Source organism: Carcharodon carcharias, chromosome 19 (genome assembly GCF_017639515.1).
Source record: "Carcharodon carcharias isolate sCarCar2 chromosome 19, sCarCar2.pri, whole genome shotgun sequence".
In the NCBI taxonomy this organism is placed as follows: domain Eukaryota; kingdom Metazoa; phylum Chordata; class Chondrichthyes; order Lamniformes; family Lamnidae; genus Carcharodon; species Carcharodon carcharias.
Window position 1 is genome coordinate 34,892,029 of NC_054485.1, and position 25,351 is coordinate 34,917,379.

The 25,351-nt window shown below is 38.6% G+C and overlaps 1 protein-coding gene across 4 annotated transcripts in view; it reads right to left on the reverse strand.

Moving 5' to 3' along the window:
* The window catches only part of macf1a (microtubule actin crosslinking factor 1a), a 651,250-nt gene that overhangs the window by 354,878 nt on the left and 271,021 nt on the right, over positions 1-25,351 (reverse strand). For 2 of the 4 annotated variants that reach the window (XM_041213071.1, XM_041213070.1), the window contains exons 4-5: positions 9,756-9,845; positions 6,777-6,869 (exon numbers count right to left, since the gene is read on the reverse strand). In XM_041213071.1, coding sequence (XP_041069005.1) covers positions 6,777-6,869; positions 9,756-9,845 — 183 coding nt within the window. The remainder of the gene's footprint in view (positions 1-6,776; positions 6,870-9,755; positions 9,846-25,351) is intronic. The other 2 variants (XM_041213072.1, XM_041213073.1) reach the window with 1 other exon arrangement.

The window sequence follows — 25,351 nt, forward strand, 5'->3', positions numbered from 1 at the left end:
TTGCTCACCCAAAATATCTCATCAACAAATTTAAACTAGACTATTTTAAAATGGTAGCGGAGGGTGAACAATTCAGTTCCTTTATGCAGCACACACTGAAGTAGTGATATTTTGACTAAAATACAGTTCAAAGGAGATCTGCACTTCTGTCTACATCCTACTGTGTCTCACATCTAGTCATCAACTGTGTGGACAGCCAACTCTCCCTGGAGTCCAGCTGAGTCACTGTTGGCTCTCTTCATTCTTACACTACCTGCCACTTCACCCATGGCTTCCCAAGGCCTTATTGCTTTTCTGGGCCCAAGCCTTCAAACACTCCCACCAACGAACCTCAAGCCCTGCAAAACATTAAGTTTAAGATACTCGAAATTCCTAAACAATGTGGTGTGATTGAATATATTCATGAGAGTTTTCTTAAGTCATCAAAACCAAGAAGTACACGATTACTTTTCAGCCTATTAAATACTATCAGTGCAATAATGGAAGCAAAAGCAAAATAGTGCAGATGCTCGAAATCTATATTGCAGATTTCCAGCATCCACAGTATTTTGTTTTTGACTGGAGTTTAGCTTTATAAAGAATTAAAAGCTGCTCAGTGTTACAAATTTGAGGTTTCTTAAGGTTTTTGGAACAGTGTTTAATTTAAGATAAAATGGAAGAATGAGGGGGGTCATGTGACCTATTCTGAATTCTGCTGACAATAAGATTAAGGGGGGCCTAGCATGTTTTACCAGGAACAAGGTGTTCGCACCTGTAGACAATGGTGAAAGCTGTTGTGATGATGGTGGACAGATTGCTAGTCTCCAAGTCGCAGGGAGCTGTTAAGAATGTCAGGTTTAGATATTTAATTCCAAGATAGAATAGATTTGAGGGTCTAAAGGATAACTAATCAGGATTCTACCTGGATATAAGACCCATGAGATTCACGTTGCCAGGAAGGTGGGCTTCAAGAGTCAAAGAGTACATAAGAAGCCATTTTAGAATCAGATTATAAGGTTCTCCTAAAAGATATCCCTGAATTTCACAGGTAAGTCAGTGTGTGAGGATTCAAAAGAGAGGGAGGGAGCAGATAGAGGCGACAAGTCTCTATGATTCACCACTCAGGAATGCAGGTGAGAGTTTGCAGTCGAATTGAAAAGACTAAATTCACAAGGATTTAAAGAGAGGCTGGAAGTTTCGCCTTGCTTGAGCTGGAGAAGGAATTTCGAGGAAAACCTTCACCATAAAAGATAGTCCTAGGGTTAAAAGTTTTCAAGCTAGGAAAGGAAAAGAACAGAAGTGAACCCTCAGGAGCTAAGAATCACTTTGGACTGGTTCCATTAAATTGGTGGTCTACTTAAAGGGCAGTGTAAAGCATAACAGTGGAGCAGGATTTTCAATTAAAATAATAAAGTTCTGTTCTGTATTTTAAGTATAAGTTGCCGACTGAAATAGTGTTTAGTCAATAGTGCTTTCAGTGTTTGTTACACAGTAAGAAAGTCTTAAACCAAAAATCTTGCCATATTATCCTTTCAGCTATTCACAAAGTTTGAGTTTCCTTTTAAAACTTAATGATCTCCAAAGGGATCATAACAAGTGAATCCATAGCATTTAGCATGAAAAAGGAAAAACGAAACAGAAGGGGAAAGGGCGCTTTGCCGCTGTTGCTGTTTCATTGAACAGACAATATTTGGACAAACCAGAGAGGGTAACAATTTGGATAATGATAATCAGAGTGTGGCAGGAAGGGATGGAGTACACAAACTTAAGAGTGCATCAACGGATAACGCCAGAGATTGCAAAATTGGAGGGAAAAAAAAAGAGTTAAAGGCTTTGTACCTGAATGCTCACAGTATTTGTAACAAAGTGGATGAATTGTTAGCATAGATAGAAATAAATTTGTATGACCTGATAGCCATTACAGAAACATGGTTGCAGGGCGACCAAGGCTGGGACCTGAATATTGAAGGTTATTTAACATTTCAAAGAGATAGGAAGCTAGGAAAAAGGTGGTGCGGGTAGCTCTGTTAATTAAGGATGTCATTAGTACTGAGAGATGACCTTGGCTTGAAAGAGCAAAATACAGAATTAGTTTAGGTAGATAAGAAATAGGAAAGGTAAGGGGTCACTTGTGGGAATAGTTTGCAGCCCCCTCCCCTCCTATTGACAATATTTACACGGTAAGACAGAGAATACAGCAAGGACTAAATGGGATGTGTAAGAAAGGTAAAAAATATTTATGGATGGCTTTAATCTACATGTAGATCGGGTGGATCAGATTGGCAAGGGTAGTCTGGAAAACGAGTTCATAGACTGTATTCAGGACAATTTCTTAGAGCAGTACATTCTCGCGCCAACCAGGGGGCAGGCTATTCCTGACCTGGTAATAAGCAGTAAGACAGGATTAATCTATAACTGCATAATAAAGAAGGCTCTGAGTGACAGTAATCATAACATGACAGAATTTCATGTCCCGTTTGAAGGGTTGAAGTGTGGGTCTAAGACTAGTTTCTTAAACCTGAATAAAGCTAATTATAAAGGGTAGGAAAGCAGATCTAGCTAAAGTCAATTGGAAACTAGGTTAAAAGTTAGGACAGTAGAGATTCACTGGCAGACCTTTAAGGAAATATTTATCAACTCTCAAAAAGGATTTATCCCAGTGAGAAAGAAAGACTCTGAGGAGAATGCATCATCCATGGCTGAATAAGGAGGTTGAGGATATTATCGAATTGAAAGAAACACTGTACAAATCTGCAAAGACGAGTGGTAGGTCAGAAGATTTGTCAGATCTTAAGAACCAGCAAGGAATGACTAAAAACATGATAACGAGGAAGAAAGAGGAATATGAGAGAAAGCTAGCTAGTAATACAAAAACAGATAGTAAGAGTTTCTACAAGTATTTAAATAGGAAAAGCGTAACTAAAGCTAATGATAGTCCTCTAGAGTGAAAGTCTGGCTAATTGATAATGGAAAACAAGCAAATGGCAGAGGCATTAAACGGGTATTGTGTGCCTGTCTCCACTGTAGGAGACTTAGAAAACTTCCCACAGATACTTGAAAATCAAGAGACCAATGTGAGGGAGGAAATTAAAACAATCACCAACATTAAGGAAAAGGTACTGGGAAAACGTTTAAATCTAAAAGGCTGACAAGTCACCAGGACCAGATGGCCTGCATCCTAGGATCTTAAAAGAAGTGGCTGCAGAGATAGTAGATGCATCAATTATAATCTTCTAAACTTCCTTAGATTCTGGAAGGATCTCAGTGGATTGGAAAATAGCAAATGCAACACCTTTATTCAAGAATGGGAGAGAGACAGAAAGCATGAAGCTGCAGGCCAGTTAGCCTAACATCTGCCTTAGGGAAATTGCTAGAATCCATTATTATAATAGGATACTTAGAAAATCATTGTGACCAGGCAGAGTCAAAATGGGTTTGAGAAAAGGAAATCTCATTTAACTAATTTATTGGAGTTTTTTGAGAAAGTAACAAGCAAGGTGGATGAAGGGGAACATTTAGCTAAGGTATACTTAGATTTCCAGAAGGCGTTTGATAAGGTGCCACATAAAAGTTTCCTACACAAGATAAGAGCACATGGTGTAGGAGTAACATATGAGCATGGATAAAGGACTGGTTAACTAACAGGAAGCAGGAAGCAGGGATAAATGGGTCTTTTTTCAGGTTGGCTTACTGAATATAATCTGGGAAAATGTGAACTTGTTCAAATTGGCAGGAAGAATAGAAAAGCATTTGGCTATTTAAATGGAGAGAAATTGCAGAACTCAGTGGCACTGAGGGATCTGGGTGTCCTGCTACAAGAATCACAAAAGGTTAGGATGTAGGTACAGAATTGATTAGGAATGCAAACAGAATGTTGGCATTGATTGCAAGGGGAATGGAATATAACAGTAGGGGAAGTTTTATTGCAGCTGCACAGGGCCTTAGGTGAGACCACATCTGGAATACTGTGTACAGTTTCGGTCTCCTTATTTGAAAAATATATAATTATGTTAGAAGCAGTTCAGAGAAGGTTCACTCAGCTCATTCCTGGAATGAGAAGTGATCTTATTGTAACATTTAAGATCCTGAGGGAACATGTTAGGTAGACACCAGGAGGATGTTTCCACTTGTGGGAGAGACTAGAAGTAGGGGATGGTGTTATAAACAAGATGTCTACCGTTTAAGACGGAGATAAGGAGAATTTTTTTCTCAGAGGGTTGTTAGTGTGTGGAATTCCTTTCCCCAGAGAGCAGTGGAGACTAGGTCATTGAAATTATTCACGGCAGAGTTAGACAGATTTTTGATTGACAAGGGAACCAAGGGTCAGACAGCAAAGTGGAGTTGAGGCCACAGCCAGATCAGCCATGATCTTAATGAATGGCGGAGTAAGCTTTAAGGGCTGAATAGCCTACTCCTGCTATTAAGTCCTATGTTCCTATTGTAGCAGCAATGCTGTCACTCCTGTTTTCTTGATTCCAGGTACTTTGTCTACCCCTTCCTTCTGGGTTCCTGGCACTCAACGAGCCTCTCCCAATTCGCTCAATAAATAGTGACAGGACCCACCACATTCACAGTTGTTAAAACTTCCCATAGTGAGGCCAGCATAATCATTTTTGTCAGTGGACAGTCTCTTTCCAGAATTACTGGCAAAGATGGACTTCTCCTTTGAAAACCATTAGCTAATTTAAATTTCATATTCCAGACAGCTTTGCGGAATGATGGGACTGCTCCATGAAATTTCATGCTTTGCAATCAGCTGGTTTAAGCAGCTACAAAGGAAAAAGGAGGGCTGCTAGCCAGCAAGTTCTGGCAATAAGCCCATTCTGACTAAGGCAAATTCAGCTCCTGTAAACCTGACGACGTAGAGGTCTTCAAGGACTGTTCAGTGCTGAGAGGACAAAGCTTGCAGGTTTCAGTCGATGGCAGTCTGATGAAACAATCTCCGTGGACAGCAAGAATTGTCAAGTAATTCCACTGGATGACAACATTCCATTGCCAGTTAGAGGCAAGAGTTGCCTTTCCATAGTGATGAAAAAGCATAGAGTACTAGTACATTAGCTGCAAACTCCATGATATGCAAGGAACAGTCAGACCAGGTATTTTTTTCAATTATGATTGGCCTTCATCCACCCTCTTTACCAGTTTACATGTAAAACATATGCTTCAGAACAAGTCATAGAACAGCAAAATAAACTAAATATTTTACATCGCACACTACAACCAAAGCTTGCATGCTTCCTCACCATTTAATTCTTGCAAAAAAAAAGTCTTAACTTTCATGAGCTAGCAAGTATCCGAGGGTGAGTGATTCTCAAGATGTGCAGTGTTAGTCCAGGTCTCACAGCAAACACTTAAATTCATCTTGGTTAATTCATTAGAATAAAGGATACCACTGCTTCAATCTCAGGCAGCAGGCAAACACACAATAAACTTTTCCCCGTTATTGTTGTTCCTTTCATTGTTACAGCGACAGCACACAATTGAAACATACTGTACAGATCTCATCATGTCTGCCACTGATTAGAGCTGTCTGGGTTACAGTAAATATGATGGAAAGAATGTAAACAGGAACTGTATTTTTTTTAAAAAGTACTACACAGAAAACGTGCAGCCTTATTTGGGCTTTTCAGTACAGGAAATGGTTTTACCCAGTGATATTATAACATTCAGTTGTGTGCCCTATTCTTCCACCCTCACTCAGATAGATCCTCATGGATAGAGGCAAGATGCCAACATCAAACTTCCTTTGATGTCTAGGCAGAGCCCATGTTGTTTAGGTCAGACAGCATATAAAATTATAAACCATATGCATTAATTAAAAATTGAATAAACTAACCCAAACCATAATAAATGGAGCAACAAAATGAAGGAAAGATTAGAATTAGAGTTATGTTAATTTTGTTCATATTAATGCTACAAGCAAGATACTGGATCAATGTAGAGATAATCCACTGAGTATCACATATTTGTATGGTTGAGCCATTATCCATTTCAAGCTCTTTTCAATACCGCATACAATATCTCAAAGGTTTATGACATTGTGTATCAAATCTTTTCCTCAAGGATCAGCAGCACAATCGACTGCTTTCGATTCTTTCCAAACATTTTTTTTTAAAAAGTTGGCCATCTTAAAATTCTTTATAAAAATTGGATTTCCAGCATCCGCAGTTTTTTTGTTTTTATTAAAATTCTTTATATTTGGCAGGAAGCACAACATGGCACTATGCCAGTACAACATACAATAATATTGCCCAATAGGCACAGAACTCCCATGCCAAATATAAAATATTAAAGGTGCAATACGTCCCTGTAGTTCTGTCACTAGAGGGACTGAATACCTCCGATTTAGTCTGGATGCAAAATCCTTAAAACTTATTCCAATATGGCTATCCTCCAGAATGAAATTCTGTCTTATTTAGATGTCCAACGTCATTTCTGCAGAAACAGAAATGACCATCTTACAGGCCAAAATGGCATACGCCACTGTTTCCTCATGTAGTATGCTTTTTATCTAGACTTCAAATGATCCAGTTCTTCCTGCTACTGCAAGAGGCACTGGTGAAGGGAAGTGGGGAGAAATAGGGCAAAAGGTAAAACATTCAAAGTAAAACAGAAAACTAAGTATTTAAATATGTTGTGCACAAGTAAATAAAGTTCTATTTCAACACCAAACCAGTCTTTTTAAAATATAAATAATACATATGAGGTGCTCGCTCATTTAATAATAGTGTGGATTATCTAGCAATGATACAGTAATTATTTCACCGCCTTTTTGGGGTGGGGAGGGCGGCACCTACCCCCTCATCATTCCCCTCTTCTTGACTGTGTTCAGAAACACAGGATGACAGTCTCACCAAGCGCAAGTTCTTCAGCACAGGCTGTTCCTTTTGCTATCCAGAATGGGACATAAAGACAGACAATGGCAGAACCAAAGCAGAGCAAATAAGCGTAAAAACACCCACTAAAATTGCACATAAAAGCTTCAAATTCACTTTTCCGAGCAGAGTTTGTTACTATGTAAATCAAAACTACTAGTAAATTTTCTTCTTCACAATCAACTTATGCTTGTTAATTTATAATATATGTATTTCAATACTATGGATACCAGTTTTTGAGCCATGTTGGTTGGGCTCCCTAGCCAAGACAATGTCTCATCTATAAGGGCAGTGAAATCTCTGCTATTGCTGCTCTTGACCTGGCCATACAAAAATGGTTTAGGCTAGCACAGGTTCACTGGCAATAGTTTTCCTTTCTTAATGAGGTACTTTACCTTCATCAGAGCTTCTACTATTTGTACTCAGCACCTGGGAAATGCCAGAGAGAAACAGCCTCTCATGGAGCAAGCTTCAGCCTATCTATGCACCAATATTGTTCACTACTATTTTATGGTCCTAGTCTCATTCTATGACATACATAATTTTTGCTGAACTACACTAATTGAAAACGAAGATCCTTCTAACTACGATGAGTTCCCTCACAATATGGTAAATGACAAAATAATTACAGCTTTGACAGTTGGAAAGAAGAAAGAGATAGGAATGAAAGAAAATGTCATTTATATAGAGCCTTTCATGACTTCAGGACTTAGCAAAATATTTCACAGATAATAAAGTTCAATAAATTTGATAATAAATGCATACTAATTTCTAATTTTGCAATCAAACACAATTCCCATAGCATAATTTGAAGCAGAGCAGGGAAGCATTTCCCCTATGTCCTGGCCAACTTTTATGCCTCCACCAACAGCACAAACATGAATTATCTGAAATTGTCTGGTCATTTATTTCATTGTCATTGTTTGCATTTCCTTGTGTAAAGAAATTGGCTCCTGTATTTGTCTAAATGACAACACTGATTACACTTCAGAAATACTTCATTGCCTATGAAGCACATTGGGCTTAAGGTTGTGAAAGCCACTGTTTAGGTGGAGGTTTGTCTTTCTCAAAGCTGTTATATATTTTGCATAATTTGTGAAGCTGAACATTTAGGGTGTTACTGAACATCACTGTCAAACCTAGTGTGTTTGGGTGGAGCATCATCATCTAGTTGAATAAGTTTTTCCAGAAATAGCTCCTGGACGAGCTGCATATTTAATAATGTCATAGTTATAGGGAAAACTGCAATGCAGTAGATAAAGGCAAAATCGACAATGCAGTAGAGTTCATTCAAGCTGTCTTCAATGAAATGTAGGGAAGGAATAATAATAAATCAGTACAGGAAGCACAAATCCTATTTATCTGTTGGCCTCTATTGTCACTAACTGAAAATTGGGTTTGTGATCAATAGCTTAAACTTAAACAATGCACAGCATTTCTAGCTAGTTACGTCAGGTACCAGCACTTGGGATATATATTACAACACATCCAATTGGTTACTCTTCAGAAGTACTAAAAGAGGATGGGCAGAGGGTTGCAGGAGATATTAACAGAACACAGTTTAAACAAATATTAAAACTGAGCTTAAGAATTGTAGATGAACCATGCAATCTCAAATGCAGATACGCTTAAGTTTCCTAAATAGCAAATCCTTTGGTCTCTCCCAGGTTGAATGAACAGATTCACAAGATATATGGATTTGGGAGGGTTAAATTAGAACAGATTGCATAAATTTGGCTAGTAGTGCCTTGATTTAGGAAGGTCGAAGGGCAATCTGATTGAGATATTTAAAAGTATTAAATGAGTTTGATGGGGCAATTACTGAGAAACCAGTTTGTAGGGTGCGAAAATCCAGAACAAGGGGTCATAATCTTAAAATTAGAACTGGGCCATTCAGGAGTCAAATCTGGAAACACTTTTTCCACACAAATGGTAGTGGAAATCTGGAATTTTCTCCCTGAAAAGGTTACTGGATGCTGGTCAAATTAAAATTTTCAAGATCAAGATCAATAGATTTTTGTAAAGAAAGGCTATCAAGGGATATGGAGCAAAGGTAGGCAAATGGATTTGAGGTACAGATCAGGTATGATCTAACTGAATGGCTGAATATACTGGAGGGGCTGAACAGTTAATTGTTGTTCCTATATAGAGTAAGAGTATCTTAGCCACTATCACACAAAAACAATTATTTTATCTATTTCTGCCACAGATTACATAGATATCATGTGCATATACATATGCATCATATACATTTGTGCCATATATATCAGACTCAATAAAAAAATGTCAGAGTACTGATTCGCACCCACTAGATGTCATCAGTGTGTGCTACAAATTAAATGCTGCTGTGCTGTGAGGGGGAATTGCATTAATTTGAAATGAAACTAGGGTCATGAAATTCGTAAATTTCCATTCTCTATCAAATTGTTAAATGGAAAGTATTGAGTAGAAGTTAACTCAGACAGAAAAAAAAAATACACTAACAAGGGTCTCATTTCAATTGCAGTTCAGAGCCTAAAACCAGTTGTAAACACAATAGCTAGAATTCAGGAGTTTTAAAAGATTGATAAGGAAAACAGAAATGCTTTTACACTGACATTTTAGGTAATCAATCTCTTTGTTGACTTACAACTTTTATTCAATATAATGTAATTTACAACATACAGAACTCATATAGCACTGTTGATAAATACGTTTAAAAATGAAGGAAAAAAAACCCTTCAGGAGTTGCAGAATTCCAGCAACCCAGATTTCTAATTAAACAAGCCAATCAGATAGGTCAGAGCACAAATATCATTTTTTCATAATCTAGGTAGAAATTCTTTAGTATTTGATCTAATCAGAGTTCATATTGAGCATTCTGCAATGTACTCACTAAAATTCTTTTAATCAAGCACTTACCAGAGTCGCTCCAGAGAGGACCTCCAAGAGGGAGATTAAGTTATGTCCATCGCGTAGATCTTCATAAAGATCATTTATGTGCTTCCGTACCTAAACAAAACCAGAAATCATCTTAAAGCAACTTTTCCTCTTCACAGTACAGTAGATTACAATTTTGACACGTATCTCAAATACTCAGATTCATTCCCTTTTTCCGAAATTGATAATTCATCCTGGGATACATTTCTGCAGTTGACAGCTCTCCAAAAATTAACCATTTTTCACTTCTGAACTGGGACAATGAGTACCTGCAGACTATTCGACCATGAGAGTGATTACAGATTTAGTTATTCCTAACCTCGTTTTTTACCCATGCATGGGGAGTAGTAGTATGGTCAATAAGCCAATGATCAGAAGCAAGGAGTCTGACTAATTTCCCCCTCTCTAATCCAGGATCACTGAAGCCAACTGTTCTTCTTTGTCACCACCCTTGAGATCAGCTAATAGCCCAGATGTGCTTACATTTCTAATAAGCTTTTGTTACATTCTAATGAGCAAAGCTGCCAAGGGATGTCACAAAATTAAGAGTTGCAAGCAGATTGTCTGAGAAAACTGTTGCAATCATGGACACATAGAAGATTAGTCAGAAAATGGACTAAAAAGCTCCACGAAGAAAGAAAGATGAAGGGTTGTGTGTGTGGGGGAGAAAGATTCAACATTCTTTATTTTTAAAATAAGTTAGCATTTGCAAAGATGATGATTTGTTTTGCTGCCTTCAGACTTGCTTGGTCAGCGAAACAACATTGGTAGATTGTCAAGACAACAGTTTTTGAAAATGTAAAAGAAAAGCTGTTTTCGTGCATCATGAATCATCCCCTCTCCATGGGAGCTGTAAATTATTTGACTCAGCCACATTTGCATTCAAAAGAGCTCTTAATATTATTGCAAAGTAGCAGCTTAAATCTGCAAATTAATCCTTACTGAAATGAGTCACTTTTTGCTATAGTTTAAAAACCATGCTTTCCATTATGCATTCTTAAGAATAAGAGAGATTATAGAAAACATGCTGCTCTAAGTACACAAAGAAAGAAGACATTTTATATATTTGAAAAACTGACTTGCTCCATTTTCTTCTTGGAGTCCTCCATACCGCTGGAATATGAACCGCCTGAAGGCCAGTTGGATAACTGAGTGCCCTGGTCTATGGGCTGCATCAATGCTATTCAAAACCACATGATAAGGTGCACAACAGTGTCCTTGGGATAACACTACTCCCACACAACAGTAAACAACTACTTCTAAAAGAAAATGCAAAAGGTTGTCATTCGAAGAGCTTTCTTTCACAGGAGATCTGAGTAAATTATTTAAAGTCACAGTAACCTGCAGACAGCACACTAATTTTCAATTGTGATTTCACACCTATCGAAATTACGAAAGTGAGGATTTTGACAATGTACATCTACTCGATCATGCAGCACTCAACCTCACGACTTTCTTGCATCACAGGCTATTTAAATTTACCTCTGGTCAGCAGATATTCTATAAAGTATTGCAATAGATGTAAACAATTAACAGCAAACATGTTTGCAGGGAGGATGGGGTGGTGTAAGAAGGAATAACATTTAGTTTATCATGAGTAATGCGATAAGCAATCCACCAGGTGAGGCTCAATAATTTTGTACTTTGAGAAGTGAATCAAGTCTTACAGCTCTATTCATTTCAATGGATTAATGCCTATTGTAACTATAAATATATGAAAAAAAATTCAATTTGATTTGCGATGTGTCTCCCATTTTTGTCAGAAAAGCCCACTTTTGGCAATTATTTAGCCATACTAAATAAGTATATGTTAGACTCACTGTAGATTAGTTGCATCTGGCCAGCCTGACAGGTATACTCTAATGTGGTAGAAATTAACACCTATCTGACCCTTAGTCAATGCACACGTTTTAAGCAAAAATTAGTTGTAAACATTATATCATGAACTTACAGTTCTATGTAGAATGTGGCAGTTTCAGTACATTAAAATTCAGACAACAGCATCCGAGTGTTTCCTGAACTGTAAGATTCAATTAAACGCACAGCTTTTACTCACTTTCAGATGTTTGATACATTGGTACAGCAAGCACGCAGACAGCAGCTCATCACTGAGTGCAGCTAATCACAGAACGTGAACTTGGGAATTTGGCGAGTAAGGGAATTCAGTGCAGTGAGGAAAGGGGGAAACAGCTAAGTGATTGATTGGTAAGTATTTTGCTCATTTATCTTTCAAAACTCGGGTAACATATTAGCAATTGTAAGTTTTTATTATAATTAGTAAGGTTTACTAGCAGTAATAGAACTCATTGGTAGTAATAGGGTTTATTAATAGGGTTTATTAGTTAAGAAAATAAAAATGCATTAATTAAATCATAATAATAATGGCAGGGTAGGTGATGTGTTGTGACTGCATAATGCAGGAGTTGTTGGACACGTGTGATCCAGGGCAAACAAAGTCTGTAATAAATGTGAGCGACTTGAGGAACTTCGGCTCGGTCATTGAGTTGAAAGCCAAGATGCAGACACTGCAGTGCATCAGGGAGGAGGAAAGTTACCTGGAATTTTGTTCCAGGAGGTGGTCTTCTGATTTTGGCAGTGTCAGGGGCAGGAGGATGTGACTGCGAGTGAGACAGATAAGAGGATCGAGAAGGTTGAAGTGGAGGAGCCTCAGTTTTTGCAATTGTCCAATAGGTTCAAGGTTCTTGCAGCTTGTGGGGACTGCAGGGTGAATGAGCGAGCTGACCATAGTGCCATGGTGCAGGAAGCCATTTAAGCTTGGGGGAGTTAATAGGAATGTAGTGGTAGGAGGGGACAACATAGTCAAAGGGATTGACAGTTCTCTGCAGCCAGAGCGCGAGTCCAGACAGCTGTGTTGCCTGCCCAGTACCGAGGTTTTGGACATCTGCTCAGGGTTGTAGAGGTACTAGCAGTGGGAGGGGGCAGATCCAGTTGTCATGGTCTATGTGGCACCAACAACAGAAAGGACTAGGAAAGAGGTTCTGCTGAGAGATTGGTCAGATTTTAGGAAATAGCAAAGAGTGATCGAAAAATAGGGAGGAACTTGAGTGATAGAAAGCTAGCTAGTCATTGAATTTGTTCAAGGCAGAGTTAGATTTTTGATAGACAAGCGAGTCAAGGGTTATGGGGGGCAGACAAGATCTTATTTAATGGCAGGGTGGGCTTGAGGGGCCAAATGACCTACTCCTGCTCCTAAGTCCTAGGTTCCTAAAAAATTAAATCATCATATTTTCTTTTGAACCCACCGGTTACAAACTACTGCAACACAGATCTTTTTAATATTGTTCAAATTACAATAAATTGGCAATCTCACTCCTAGATTACGTACTCATGAATATTCATGGCTACAAAGATACCTCCAACAGTGTGCCCTCCAATACTCTACTCTCAAATAGCTTTTGGACTTGTTTCACGATATGATGGCCATTACAAAGACATGGTTACAAATCCAAAGGCGTGGTTAGATGGATTGACTACGGTTAAATTGCCCTTTACAGTACGTGTGCCCTGTGATGAACTGGCATCCCGTCCTGGGTGTACTCCACCTAGTGCCCATTGCCTGTCGGGATAGCCTCCGAATACCCGCGACCAGTGGATACATCCAGGAAACATTGAACTGAGTCCTTTATGAAACATTTTCTTGAACAACAACATATGGAGCTATTCAGATGTGAGGTAAGTGTTTCCATATGGAATTTCAACTATGATTTTACTGAACCCATTGCACAGATAGGCCAAAGTTTTAGTGACAATGCACAATACCAGTCTAAGTGACCCAATCTACAGCATTCGCCTTGAGCAAAAACAAGGCCCATAGCCAGCAGTAAGTTGCATTGAAGTACAATGGCAGTACGCTTTTCTTACCTACTTGACTTACACTTGTCTTAAGATGTAATAATTGCATTGTTAAATAGGAGAGCATCACCCAGCTATCTGGGGAAAAATTAATGCTATTGCATTATCAACAATGTCAACACTATTTTTGAACAGAACAGATCTTTCTTTTGGGTCCACCTCAGCATTTTAATTGCAGTAAATATATAAACAATGGAAAATGCATGTAGCAGTTTTATGAAAGTAATGTTTAATCCAATTTTACACATGGTTAGTCCATTACAAAAATAATTAAATCCTTAACAGAGATCATACCACTTTAGTTCAAAGTATCCTTTTGTCCTTTCACAATGATTGCAATGCAGTGCTGTCAAAATAAAGGTTAACCAAATATAACTTGAGCCATAAATACAGTTACGAATAATAGAGAATTGTTTATTTCATATTTTTAAAATATTTTTGATGGCACATAGAGCAATTTATATCTTTACTGCTTAAAACAAACTTTCCCAAATTACTGTTTATTCTTTTGAGACTGGTTATTCAGCAAGGTCTGAATAGATACCAATTTCTAAATAGAACCTGTCAAATATCGTTAGCATGGAGGTTTCACCAAATAGATAGGCTTGTTCTCAAATGACTCAAGTCCAACGGTGACAGTAATACGATAACTGTACAGAACAGCCATCCCCTTGGGTTATTTCAAAAGGTTTTTGAAAATATGTCCTTGAAATACAAAGCAGATTTATTCCAAGAAGGGTCACACTGAAGCACAAAGTTCTCTATTTCTACTGTAGCCCAGAATCCTGAGATGAGGTCAGTCAGGTAAAATTTCATAGTGAGAGCATAACAAACAAGGAAAGACCTTGTTCTTTCCAAGATTGTGCAGAATTAAAGTATACACACCAGCTTTCTCTGAACTGTAATTGTTAAGGATTATTAATGACTGAAAGCCTTATACTCAGTATAAAACACTGAGCACTGGCCTACTTGTGCAGCTCAATACCTTCTCTAAAGTGTTCCTGATCTATCTATCCATCTCCCTCCCTGCAATGTCCAGGTTTATGAACTATATCACCTGAATCCACTTAGGATAGCTCTTTGGAATTTGAATACAGTACAATCAGGCAAACAAGAATGGGTTTGTCATGCTTTTCTTGCTATGAATGAATTTGTAGGGCAGACATAATGACCAAGTTGTCCTCATGTTTGCTATGAATACACCCAGTTTAGTGCAAATAGTTCAAATGGTGTCAGAGATGTTCACAATAGGCATGGGATCCAAGCATCTGGTTGCAAGCAAAATTTTGTAACAGCTATTAGCTGAGCCATTCAACTGGCCTTTAGGTAATAACATGAGAACCCAGGTCTCACTACAAATTGTAAAGTTGAAAGGCAATGAAGTTTAGCAAACTTTAACCTGCCAGCACACATGGAACACAACTTTATCTTCATATTCTTTTCAACTTGCAGACCTTCAGTGTGGGGCACTAATGTGGTTCTAGAGCCTACATATTGTGATATTAATAATGGAAAGCATATAGTGCAATAAGTAATTATCAGTTTTATACAAACTAAGAAAGCAGCACTACTTTTTCTTTCCCATTAACTGTTTAGGATTGTACAGAGTGCAAGGTCTATTCCGACTGAATGCAGGATAATTCAGTCTTAATTTCTATTTGCAAATTGCATTCTTGTTCGAAGTAAATGAATGTTGTAGCAGAGATACACACAAAAAACGCTAAGCAGCATTGCCTTTGAGAATGCTAATGTTTACCAAGAGGTAATAAAAATTCGAATGCAGTAGGGCTTATCACATAAAAACCTCACACTTCAGAAGTGTTTTCATAAGTTAGTTTGCAAATGCTTTGAATGAATGAGTTCATTCATTGATTATCCCAGTCTTCCTAATGTATGTTCCTCTTCTCAGACATTTACAATCTTTCATCAATCCCACACTTTGGTACACAAACTATACTGACATTCACTTATTCTGAAATTATTTTGAAAACTGCTATTATATTAATTGCATAACTTCCACATCCTGAAAGCCTTAAATAGGCAAAACTATAGCCCTGAAATTCTCATTGAAACATTCTCCTTCAAATAGCAACTGATTGCACTGTTTTACAGTGGTCATTACACTAAATACACTAATTCAACACACAGCAGCAGAAAAATAGTATAAATTACATCGAATTAATAATTGGGCTGAAGTATTAACATTTCTTTCGAAAATATTTGCATGCAAAATGAATGAAACTGAGACACACAAATTGACCAAACTTCCAGGACATCAACACTCAGAAGTGTGCAAAGTCATTAAATATGCAAAGACCTACAAAGGGATAGTCATTCCTACCTGAAGAAAAGTAAATTTCAGCAAAGTCAGATAGAAACTACATATTACAATGCAATAAATATATAATCTATAAAACAAAAGGCTAATATATTGAAAATATAAATCTTTTGATCCTCACAATATTTTATGATAATCCCTGCAACTGAAAATCATTCAATGGACAGCCATCATACTAATACAATATTAATGTTCTTTTCAAATTGCAACTTTCTATTTCAGTTTTATCTGCTGCAACAATAGGCTCCTAGACAAAACATTACATTTAAATGAAAAGCATTAGCTTGCTTGTCTTGCCAAAGCCAAAAATACTTCAACTACTTTAAGTAGCTAACGTGTATTAGAAACAGGTACAGGTACATTCCACAGTTTTGGGTTTCCAGCATCCGCGGTTTTTTGCTTTTATCATTCCACAGCCCAGTTTGGGATTAACAAAGCTTTTGTTCTGATCAGAAACAGTTGCCTTGAGCAGTGACTGAATGTCATTATTCTATATCTGTGGATCTTCTAACACCCTGTCCATTTGTGCTTCCACTGCACATTGTTCTTATGACAATCTTTACCTGAATCATGAATGCTAAACTTTGCAAGACAATAGCAAAAAACTGCGGATGCTGGAAATCCAAAACAAAAACAAAAATACCTGGAAAAACTCAGCAGATCTGGCAGCATCTGCGGAGAGGAGCACAGTTAACGTTTCGAGTCCAAGTGACCCTTGGGTCATTCGGACTCAAAACATTAACTGTGCTCCTCTACGCAGATGCTGCCAGACCTGCTGAGTTTTTCCAGGTATTTTTGTTTTTGTTTTGCAAGACAATTATTGCTTTAAAATATACCTTTAACTCAAAGTAAAACAGAACTTTCTGAAAAGGGGGGTGGTGAATTAATGGTAAATACAACAGCCTGGAGAAGTGCCTATGTGAATTCAGTTTGCCTTGGGTACGAGAGCTGAGAAGGGATAGAAAGTCAAATATAAACCCGTTGAGATGATGAGCTGCAGTTTTTAAGCACTTCTCACAGAAGCTCACAGAACATAGTAAAAGCTGCTGCTGAGAAGCAGGGAGGAGAGAATTGAAACTTCCAGGAACAGGTCTTCTCTGTTCTGTACAAAATGAGTGGGGTGGTTTGGGGGGGGGGGGGGGTGTGTGGCGGTGGTGGTGTGGGAAAATAGTTTTAACAGAGCCAATTAAACCATTTAAAAACAGTTGGACACAGCATTTGGAACTCTGGATTGTCAGGAGTGCTGTGACCTGAGGTGGGAGGGTGGTGTTGGGGGTCATCATGCTGTTTCTTGATGGTGACAGTCGTATCCAGAAAAACTCAGGCAGAGCGGAATGTTTGTTGAAGGACACTGGAAGTTTCAACCTGGTGGGAAGGGAAATGGAGAACCTCTGCTGGTGAGCTAGGAGTGACTTTTGAGATTGTCCATTTAATACATACAAGTCTGTCAGTGGCGTGGTGTGGTATAGAGTTAAAAAGTGTTTCATAAGGAATATTCTGACTGTGTTAGTGAGTTAATGCAAAACTTACCTTTTTCTTAGTTTCATGCATCAGTTGCTCATTAATTAATGCTTGATGTTATTTTAGTTTGTTTATTACTGGAAAAGTCTTAAAAAGTGAAATTTTGCACTCTGATTATTTCAATGGCCATTGTGGGGATTCCTTTCTTTTAAAAAGTTATCAAGCCCTATGGGGATCGTAACAACTTCTCTGGGTTTGGGGTTGCATGATTTTGGAGGTACAGACACACATATATAAAAACATTATAGATAAGATACATATATTATTATTTACATATAAAAATATTATACACGAACATATGGAGAGAGAGGGGGAGGGAGGGAGAGAGAGAGAGAGAGAGAGAGGGGGGAGGGGGTGAAGAACGAGAGAGGGGGGCAGGGGGGAGGGAGGGAGGTGGAGATAATTCTGACCTTTTGGCAACAGAACAGGATTCTTTGCTGCTGATTTTTGCACAAACTTTGCAGTACAGGAATGTACACAATACAAATCAACACAAAATCATCTGCCATGACAGTGGGTGGTGTGAAATAACAGAAGTCAAGAATTCTTCAGTTCAGTGGATCTACCCAAGGCAAGACAGCACCAGGGAAATAACACTAATATTTAGGGAATGATAGGAGGAGACAGTGATGGGTTAGCTAGAAGTGCCAAGTGGATGATTCATCTCAACTTCCTTGTGAGGTCTCCTGCATCACAGATGCCAGTCTTCAGCCAATTTGATTCACTCCACATATCAAGAAATGGCTTAAGGCACAAGCAAAAACTATCCGCCCTGACAACATCTCAGCAGTAGTATAGAGGACTTGTGTTTCAGAACTAGCCTGACCCCTAGTTGAGCCATTCCAGTACAGCTACAACACTGGTATCGACATGACAATGTGAAACATTGCCTAGGTACATCCTGTCCACAAAAAAACTGGCCAATTCAGCCTTCTCTCAAGCATCAAAGTGAAGGTGTTGTCAACAGTGCTTTTGAGGAGCACTTACTCAATGACCTGCTCACAGGTCATGGTTTGGGCTCCACCAGTGCCACTCAGCTCCAACACTTATTGCACCCTTGGCCCAAACATCAACAGGAGAGTTCAATTCTAGACGTGAGATAAGAGTGATTTCTCTTGATATCAAGGCAGCTTTTGACCAAGTGCAGCATCAAAGAGCCCTATAACAAAACTGAAGTTAATGGCAATCAGGGGTAAACCTCTCCAGTGGTTGGAATCATACCTAGCATAAAGGAAGTTGGTTGTGGTTTGTTGGAAATCAATGGTCTCAACACCAGGCCATGACTCTCAGGGTACATCATCTTCAGTTGCTTTATCAATGACCTCCCTTCCAACACAGTCTGAAGTGGGAATGTCTGCTGATGATTGCACAGTATTAAGTACCATTTGTAACTCCTCAGATACTAAAGCACTCCATGCCATCTTACAACAAGACCTTGGGCAGCATTCAGACTTGGACAGATCAGTGACAAGTAATATTTCTGCCCCACAAGTTCCAGGCAATAAGGACCCTCAACAAAGGAAAATCTAACCATCTTGCCTTGACATTCAGCTGCATTACCATCACTGAATCTCCCATCCCCAACACCATGGGAATTACCATTGGCTAGAAACCATATAAATACTGTGGCTACAAGTGCAGGTCAGAGGCTGGGAATTCTGCAGCAAGTAACTCACCACCTGACTCCCCAAAGGCTGCCCACCATTTACAAGGCACAAGTCAAGCATGTGATGGAATTCTCTCCACCTGCCTGGATGAGTGCAGCTCTGACAACTCAAGGAACTCAATAACACCCAGGCCAAAGAAGTCTGCTTGATTGGCACCCCATCCATCACCTGAAACATTCACTCCCTCCATTACCAGCACAGGGTTCAGTGCAGCCGCTCATCAAGGCTTCTTTGACAGCACCTTCCAAATCCATGACCTCTGCTATCCAGAACAACGAGAGTAGCAGTGAAATAAAAATGGAAATTAGGAAAACAAAGAGGGCATAAAATAATATTGGCAATAAAAGCCCAACGATGCTTTATCAATATATTACGAGCAAGAGGATAACTAAGGAAAGAGTAGGGCTCATAAAAGACCCAAAAGGTAGTCTGTGTGTAGAGGAAGATGATCTGGGTATAGTTCTTAATGAATACTTCAAGTCTGTCTTAACAAAAGAGGGGAATAATGCAGACATTGTAGTTAAGGAGGAGGAGTGTAAAATATTGGAGATGATAAACATAGGGAGAGAGAAAGTATTTAAGGAATCAGCATCCTTAAAGGTGTCTAAATCACCAAGCCAGATGAAATATGTCCAGGCTGTTAAAAGAAGCCAGAGAGGAAATTAAGAGTAATTAAGGCAGCTAATGGAATGCTATCCTTTATTAAGGGAGGGATTGAACATAAAAGTATGTATGTTATGCTTCAGTTATAAAAAGCATTGGTGAGACCACATCTCGAACATTGGACCATACAATTTTGGTCTCCTTATTTCAGGAAGGATGTAAATGTATTTGAGGCAGTTCAGAGGAGGTTTACTAGATCGGGTTGTCTCAGAGGAAAAGTTAGACAGACTGGGCTTGTTTCCACTGGAGTTTAGAAGAATGGGGGTTGGGGGGTGTTGGGGGGCGGGGGCACGGTATGACTTGGTTGAAGTATATAAGATCCTGAATGGTATTGACAAGGTGGACGTGGACCTTGTGGGTGAGTCCAGAGCTAGGGTGCATGGTTTTAAAATTAGGAGTTGCTATTTTAGGATAGAGATGTGGAGAATTTTTTTTCTGAGGGTTGTGCGACTTTGGAATTGTCTGCCTCAGATGGCTGTGGAGGCGGGGTTATTGAATATTTTTAAAGCAGTGGTAGATAGATTCTTGTTAGGCAAGGGAATCAAAGGTTATCGGGGGTAGATATTAACGTGGAACTCAAAACTCAAACAGGTCAGCCATGATCTTACTGAATGGCGGAGTAGGTTCGAGTGGCCAAATGGCCTACTTCTGCTCCTATTGCATGTAGTGGATGCTCTGACCATCATTTTCAAATCTTCACTGGATTCAGGTATGGTGCCAGAGAATTGAAGGATTGCTAACATTGTACCTTGTTTAAAATTGGAGCAAGGATAAACTGAGCAATTACAGGCCAGTCAGTCTATCCTCGGGAGCAAATTATTGGAATCAATTCTAAGGGACAGGATAAACTGTCATTTAGAAAGGCACAGGTTAATTAAGGATATTCAGCATTGGAAGATCATGTCTGACGAACTTGATTGAATTCTTTGAGGAGGTAACAAGGAGGATTGATGAGGGTAGTGCTGTGGTCTACATGGATTTTAGCAAGGCTTCTGATAAGGTCCTACATGGTAAAGTGTTTAAAAAAATAAAAGCCCATGGGATCAAGGGAACTGTAGTAAGCTGCATAAAAATTGGCTCAACAGCAGGAAACAAAAGACTTAAAGGTCGACAGGCGTTTTTGCAACTGGTAGACTGTTTCCAGTTGGGTTCCGCAGGGCTCCATACTAAATCCCCTGTTTTTTGTGGTATATATTAATTATTTGGACTTAAATATAGGGGGCATGATCAAGAAGTTTGCAGACAACACAAAAATTGGCCACGTGATTGATAGCAAGGAGGGAAGCTGCAGACTGCAGGAACGTATCAATGGACTGGTTCAGAAAAAGTGACAAATGGAATTCAACACAGAAAAGTGATGCATTTGGGGAGGTCAAACAATGCAAAGGAATACACAATAAATGGGAGGTGCAGAGGAAGTGAGGGACCTTTGAGTTGTCATGAAGCTATTAACGTACATAGTATTTTGGAAAATATATATTTTTTAAACTAGAGGTTTAGTCTGCAGGTATGTCTTAATTGGATTAAAGTCAGCTAGTCTGGGTGCTTTGATGTACTAGTTTGCGATGTAAGAGAGATAGCATGCATTTGCATTTTTTGAATAGAGCATTCAAGAAGTGGGGTGAAAACTTGACGCCCTTCTAGCAGCTATGAAGCAATATGTTTATATTACTAATAAAATTGGTACTATGAAAGAGGTTTCATTGTTAAAAGGTAAAGTTCAAAGAGACTGGTAAGACAATAAGAATTTGAATTCAATCAATCAGTGGTGGTAGATATAACTTCAGTCGTTTTCGGGTGTGCAGGCAGCAGCAAAGTAAGATCAAAAGGCAAGTCTCCAACTAGAATCACAGTGAAAGGAACCTCATTTTGAATTTGTACGGAAAAAATGCTTTGCCTGGTGTTTGGTTAAGTCTATGGGTTGCTGTCGCTTTAATGGAGATTTGTTTGGAAGTTTGTTAAAAGTTATGATAGTAGCAATTTGTAGCCATGTGTACATATATTATAACCTGTGTAAATTAACAAAATGTTTCATTTAGTTTAATGTAAAACCTCGAGAATTAATGGTCTGATTCCTGAGTTTAAAGTCGCATCTCAAACATAACACTTAAAATTATTGGTTATGACAGTTGTTTAAAGCTTCCCTCTGGGATTTTTAAAATAACACCACTTTACCAATTGCATCGGTCATAACAGAGTGCACGTCCATAGATCCCTGAAGGTAGCAGGACAGGTCAATAAGGTGGATAAGGTGGCATGTGAAATTCTTTCCTTTTATCAGCTGAGGCATGGAATACAAGAGCAGGGAGGCTATGCTGGCACTATATAAAACACTAGTTAGGCCACAACTTGAGTACTGTGTGCAGTTCTGGTCACCACAGTCCAGAAATAATTTAATTGCAGTAGAGAGAGGATACCGAAGAGATTCATGAGGATGTTGCAAGGACTGCAAAATTGCAGCTATTGGGAAAGATTGGATAAGTTGGGGCTGTTTACTTCAGATCGGAGGAGGCTGAGGGGAGATTTGATTGAGGTGTATGAGGTTGTGAGGGGCCTGGATAGAGTGGATGGGAAGGACTTATTTTCCCTTAGCAGAGAGGTCAGTGACGAGGGGGCATAGATTTGAAGTAATTGGTAGAAGGTAGTGGAGGGAAGGGGAGGAGGGCTTTTTTTCACCTGGAAGATGATAGGGGCCTGGAATTCATTGCCTGGAAAGTGGAGGCAGAAACCCTGAACTCATTTAAAAGGTGCCTGGATGTGCACCATAAGTCCTGTAACCTCCAGGGCTACAGGCCAAGTGCTGGAAAATAGAATTAGGCTGGGGGTTTTGTTTTGTGGCTGATGCAGACACTATGGGCCCAGTGGCCTTCTTCTATGTTGTAAACGTTTCTAAATTTTCTAAATATTTGAAAAGGACGAATTTGCAGGGGTGTGAGGGAAGGGCAGGGGAGTGGCAGTACATGAATTTCACCTTAGGAACCATCACGGACAAGATGAGCTGAATGGCTTTCTGTGCTGTAACAATTTAAAGAAGTAAAAAGGGATCAGTTTATTTGAAATTCCATGTACTGGCTAAAATATTTAATTGTTCACTGAAACATTGAGTTGAACTTCTGGGACAGCAAAGCTGAGAACAGAAAGAGAGAGTTCTAGATGCAAGACTCCAGGGTTAAAGAATACCAGGAGAGTCATGATCAAGTTGGTTACGCTTAAGATGATAAAGACGGCTGTGCTGAATGAGGAATCTACATCCTCAGAGCAGTTGGAGATTTTAAAGGACAATCATGCCAAAATGAGAAGACCCAAGAAATCTTAACCCTAAAACAAGTCTTTGAAACAGTACTCAAACCAAGTTTTTGAGGGCGTAAGTTAAATGGGGTTAAAAGGAAAGTTGGGTTAAGAATTTCAATTTAAAGCATGAGGAACTATGTTCATTTCAAAATCATTATTGTAACTATTTGAGAGAGCAGAGTTATTAATAGTCATGATCTTTGATGTTTGTGTAATAAAATTCTTTTGTTTTAAACAGTGAACCTTGTGACCTCATTCTTTTAATAAACATCTGGGTTTTCAGATTTCCAAAAACAGTGTCGCTGGTCTCTACTGAGATCATAACATTAGAGATATTTTACCGCATCAGAGGTCAAATCAGAAATCAGCACAAAACCATTCCCCTTCACTGTTTCCAGATTTAATAATCCAAGACTGTGGTAGAGTTAAGGCAGGAGAGCAAAGTAGTAATGTGGGAAATGAGGGTCAGAACGAAAAAAAACCTAAGAATAAATCAAGTCAAGGCTGGATGTTACAAAAATAAAAGACAAAACTAAAGGCTCTAAATCTGAATGCATGTAGCATTCATAACAAAATAAATGATTTGATAGTATGTCATTCTAACTTTACATGAAGTCAGTATAGGTAAAAATAAAAACTTCTAATAATTTATAAGCCTAAAAGCAGGGTTATGCAAGTTTTATGTGATTAGTTAATTCTCCCATAAGCCAAGCATTATCATGTAACATTGTTTCTGCCACATGTTGATCAATTAACAAAGTTAACATATTTTGAAGGCTAAAAGGGGCCAATAATTTCAATCAGAGGAAAAACGCTGAGAGTAAAGTCGTCCATGATCTGGAACACATATTTGCGCTGTGAGTATTCACCATTTGGTAAGCTTCCATGAAGCATTCTTATACAGACTGTAGAGGGTAAGACATTAGACTTCAGTGTTGCAGGAAAAACTAATTTTCTAGAAATGGGCATATAGGAAAGGGTAATTGCAATTTGTCCAAACAGTGGTCAATGGAGAATTATTTATAAATCCTTGCATCGTGCAAGGCATAGATCACATGACGTACATATGGTTTCTAAAGTCCAAAGTCGTCCTGATGTCACAAATAAACCATAATATTAAATCAGAAGTGGTACAATAGCTTTTAGTACATCATAATGTCATTAGCCCTTAAAAATATAAATACAACTCTGTGGATGTCAAAAATGCTCACCATAATAAGGACTAAACCAAAAAATATTAACTGCTTGTCGCTCATCATTATCTATTCTTCCCTATCCCTATTCCAGGCAACTGTATAGCATAGCATTATTTCATTGTGTGCATTTAGCACTCATGTCATATGAAGGAATTTGGTGTTCAGCTGTGTTGACTGGACTTTAAATATAAAGTGCATAGGTTTTTTTTCTTTTTGAAAAAAATCAAGGCGTTATCCTCGTAGTTAAATGTAGAAATCACAGCAAGGTCTAAAAATATTAAATAATAAAATGTATCTAGTGGATGACTTAAAGTTGAAAAATACATTTACATCAACTAAAATTAGTTGATCAACTATGAATTTACTTCTAGCATACGAAAAAGAGGTTAAGAAAGAATCTAGGTGAGCTTTTGTATTATCAGTGATTTCTGGTGGTGTTGCACACAGGGTGCCAAGGACCCAAGACATGTTGGGCCAGGATCCACAACAGTAAGGACCACTGAAGTGGCAGCAAGTTGCGAAGGCGTGAGCACAAAAAGTCAGCAGGAAGATCTGTGAGGGCAGGCCTGGGAGTGGTGCTACCACAACTTTGGACTTAAAGAAATATCTTAAGGTGCTTCAAAGAAGGTGAACAAAGACACTGAATCAAAGGAGAAGATATTAGACGAGGTTACTAAAAGCTTGGTCAAAAAGGGTTTAAGTGTAATTATAAAGGAGAACAGGTGATAGAGATTTAGGCCAGGGTTACACAATGAGTTATTAGACGATTCCAGGGCTGGAGGAGATTACAGAGATAAAAGGTGGAATATGGCCATGGAAGAATTTGAAGAGAATTTTGGTGGGGTTAGGGAACTAGAAGCCAATGTAGGTGAGCACAGTGGTCCTTGATGCCAGTTAAGCTATGGCCAGCAAAGTTTTATATTAATTTAAATATATGCAGGTGGAGGGTGGGAGGCTGGGCATGAGACCAGGGAGAGAAATAGCTTTGAATATTGTCTAAGTGAACACAGGAAACAGAATAGCAAAACT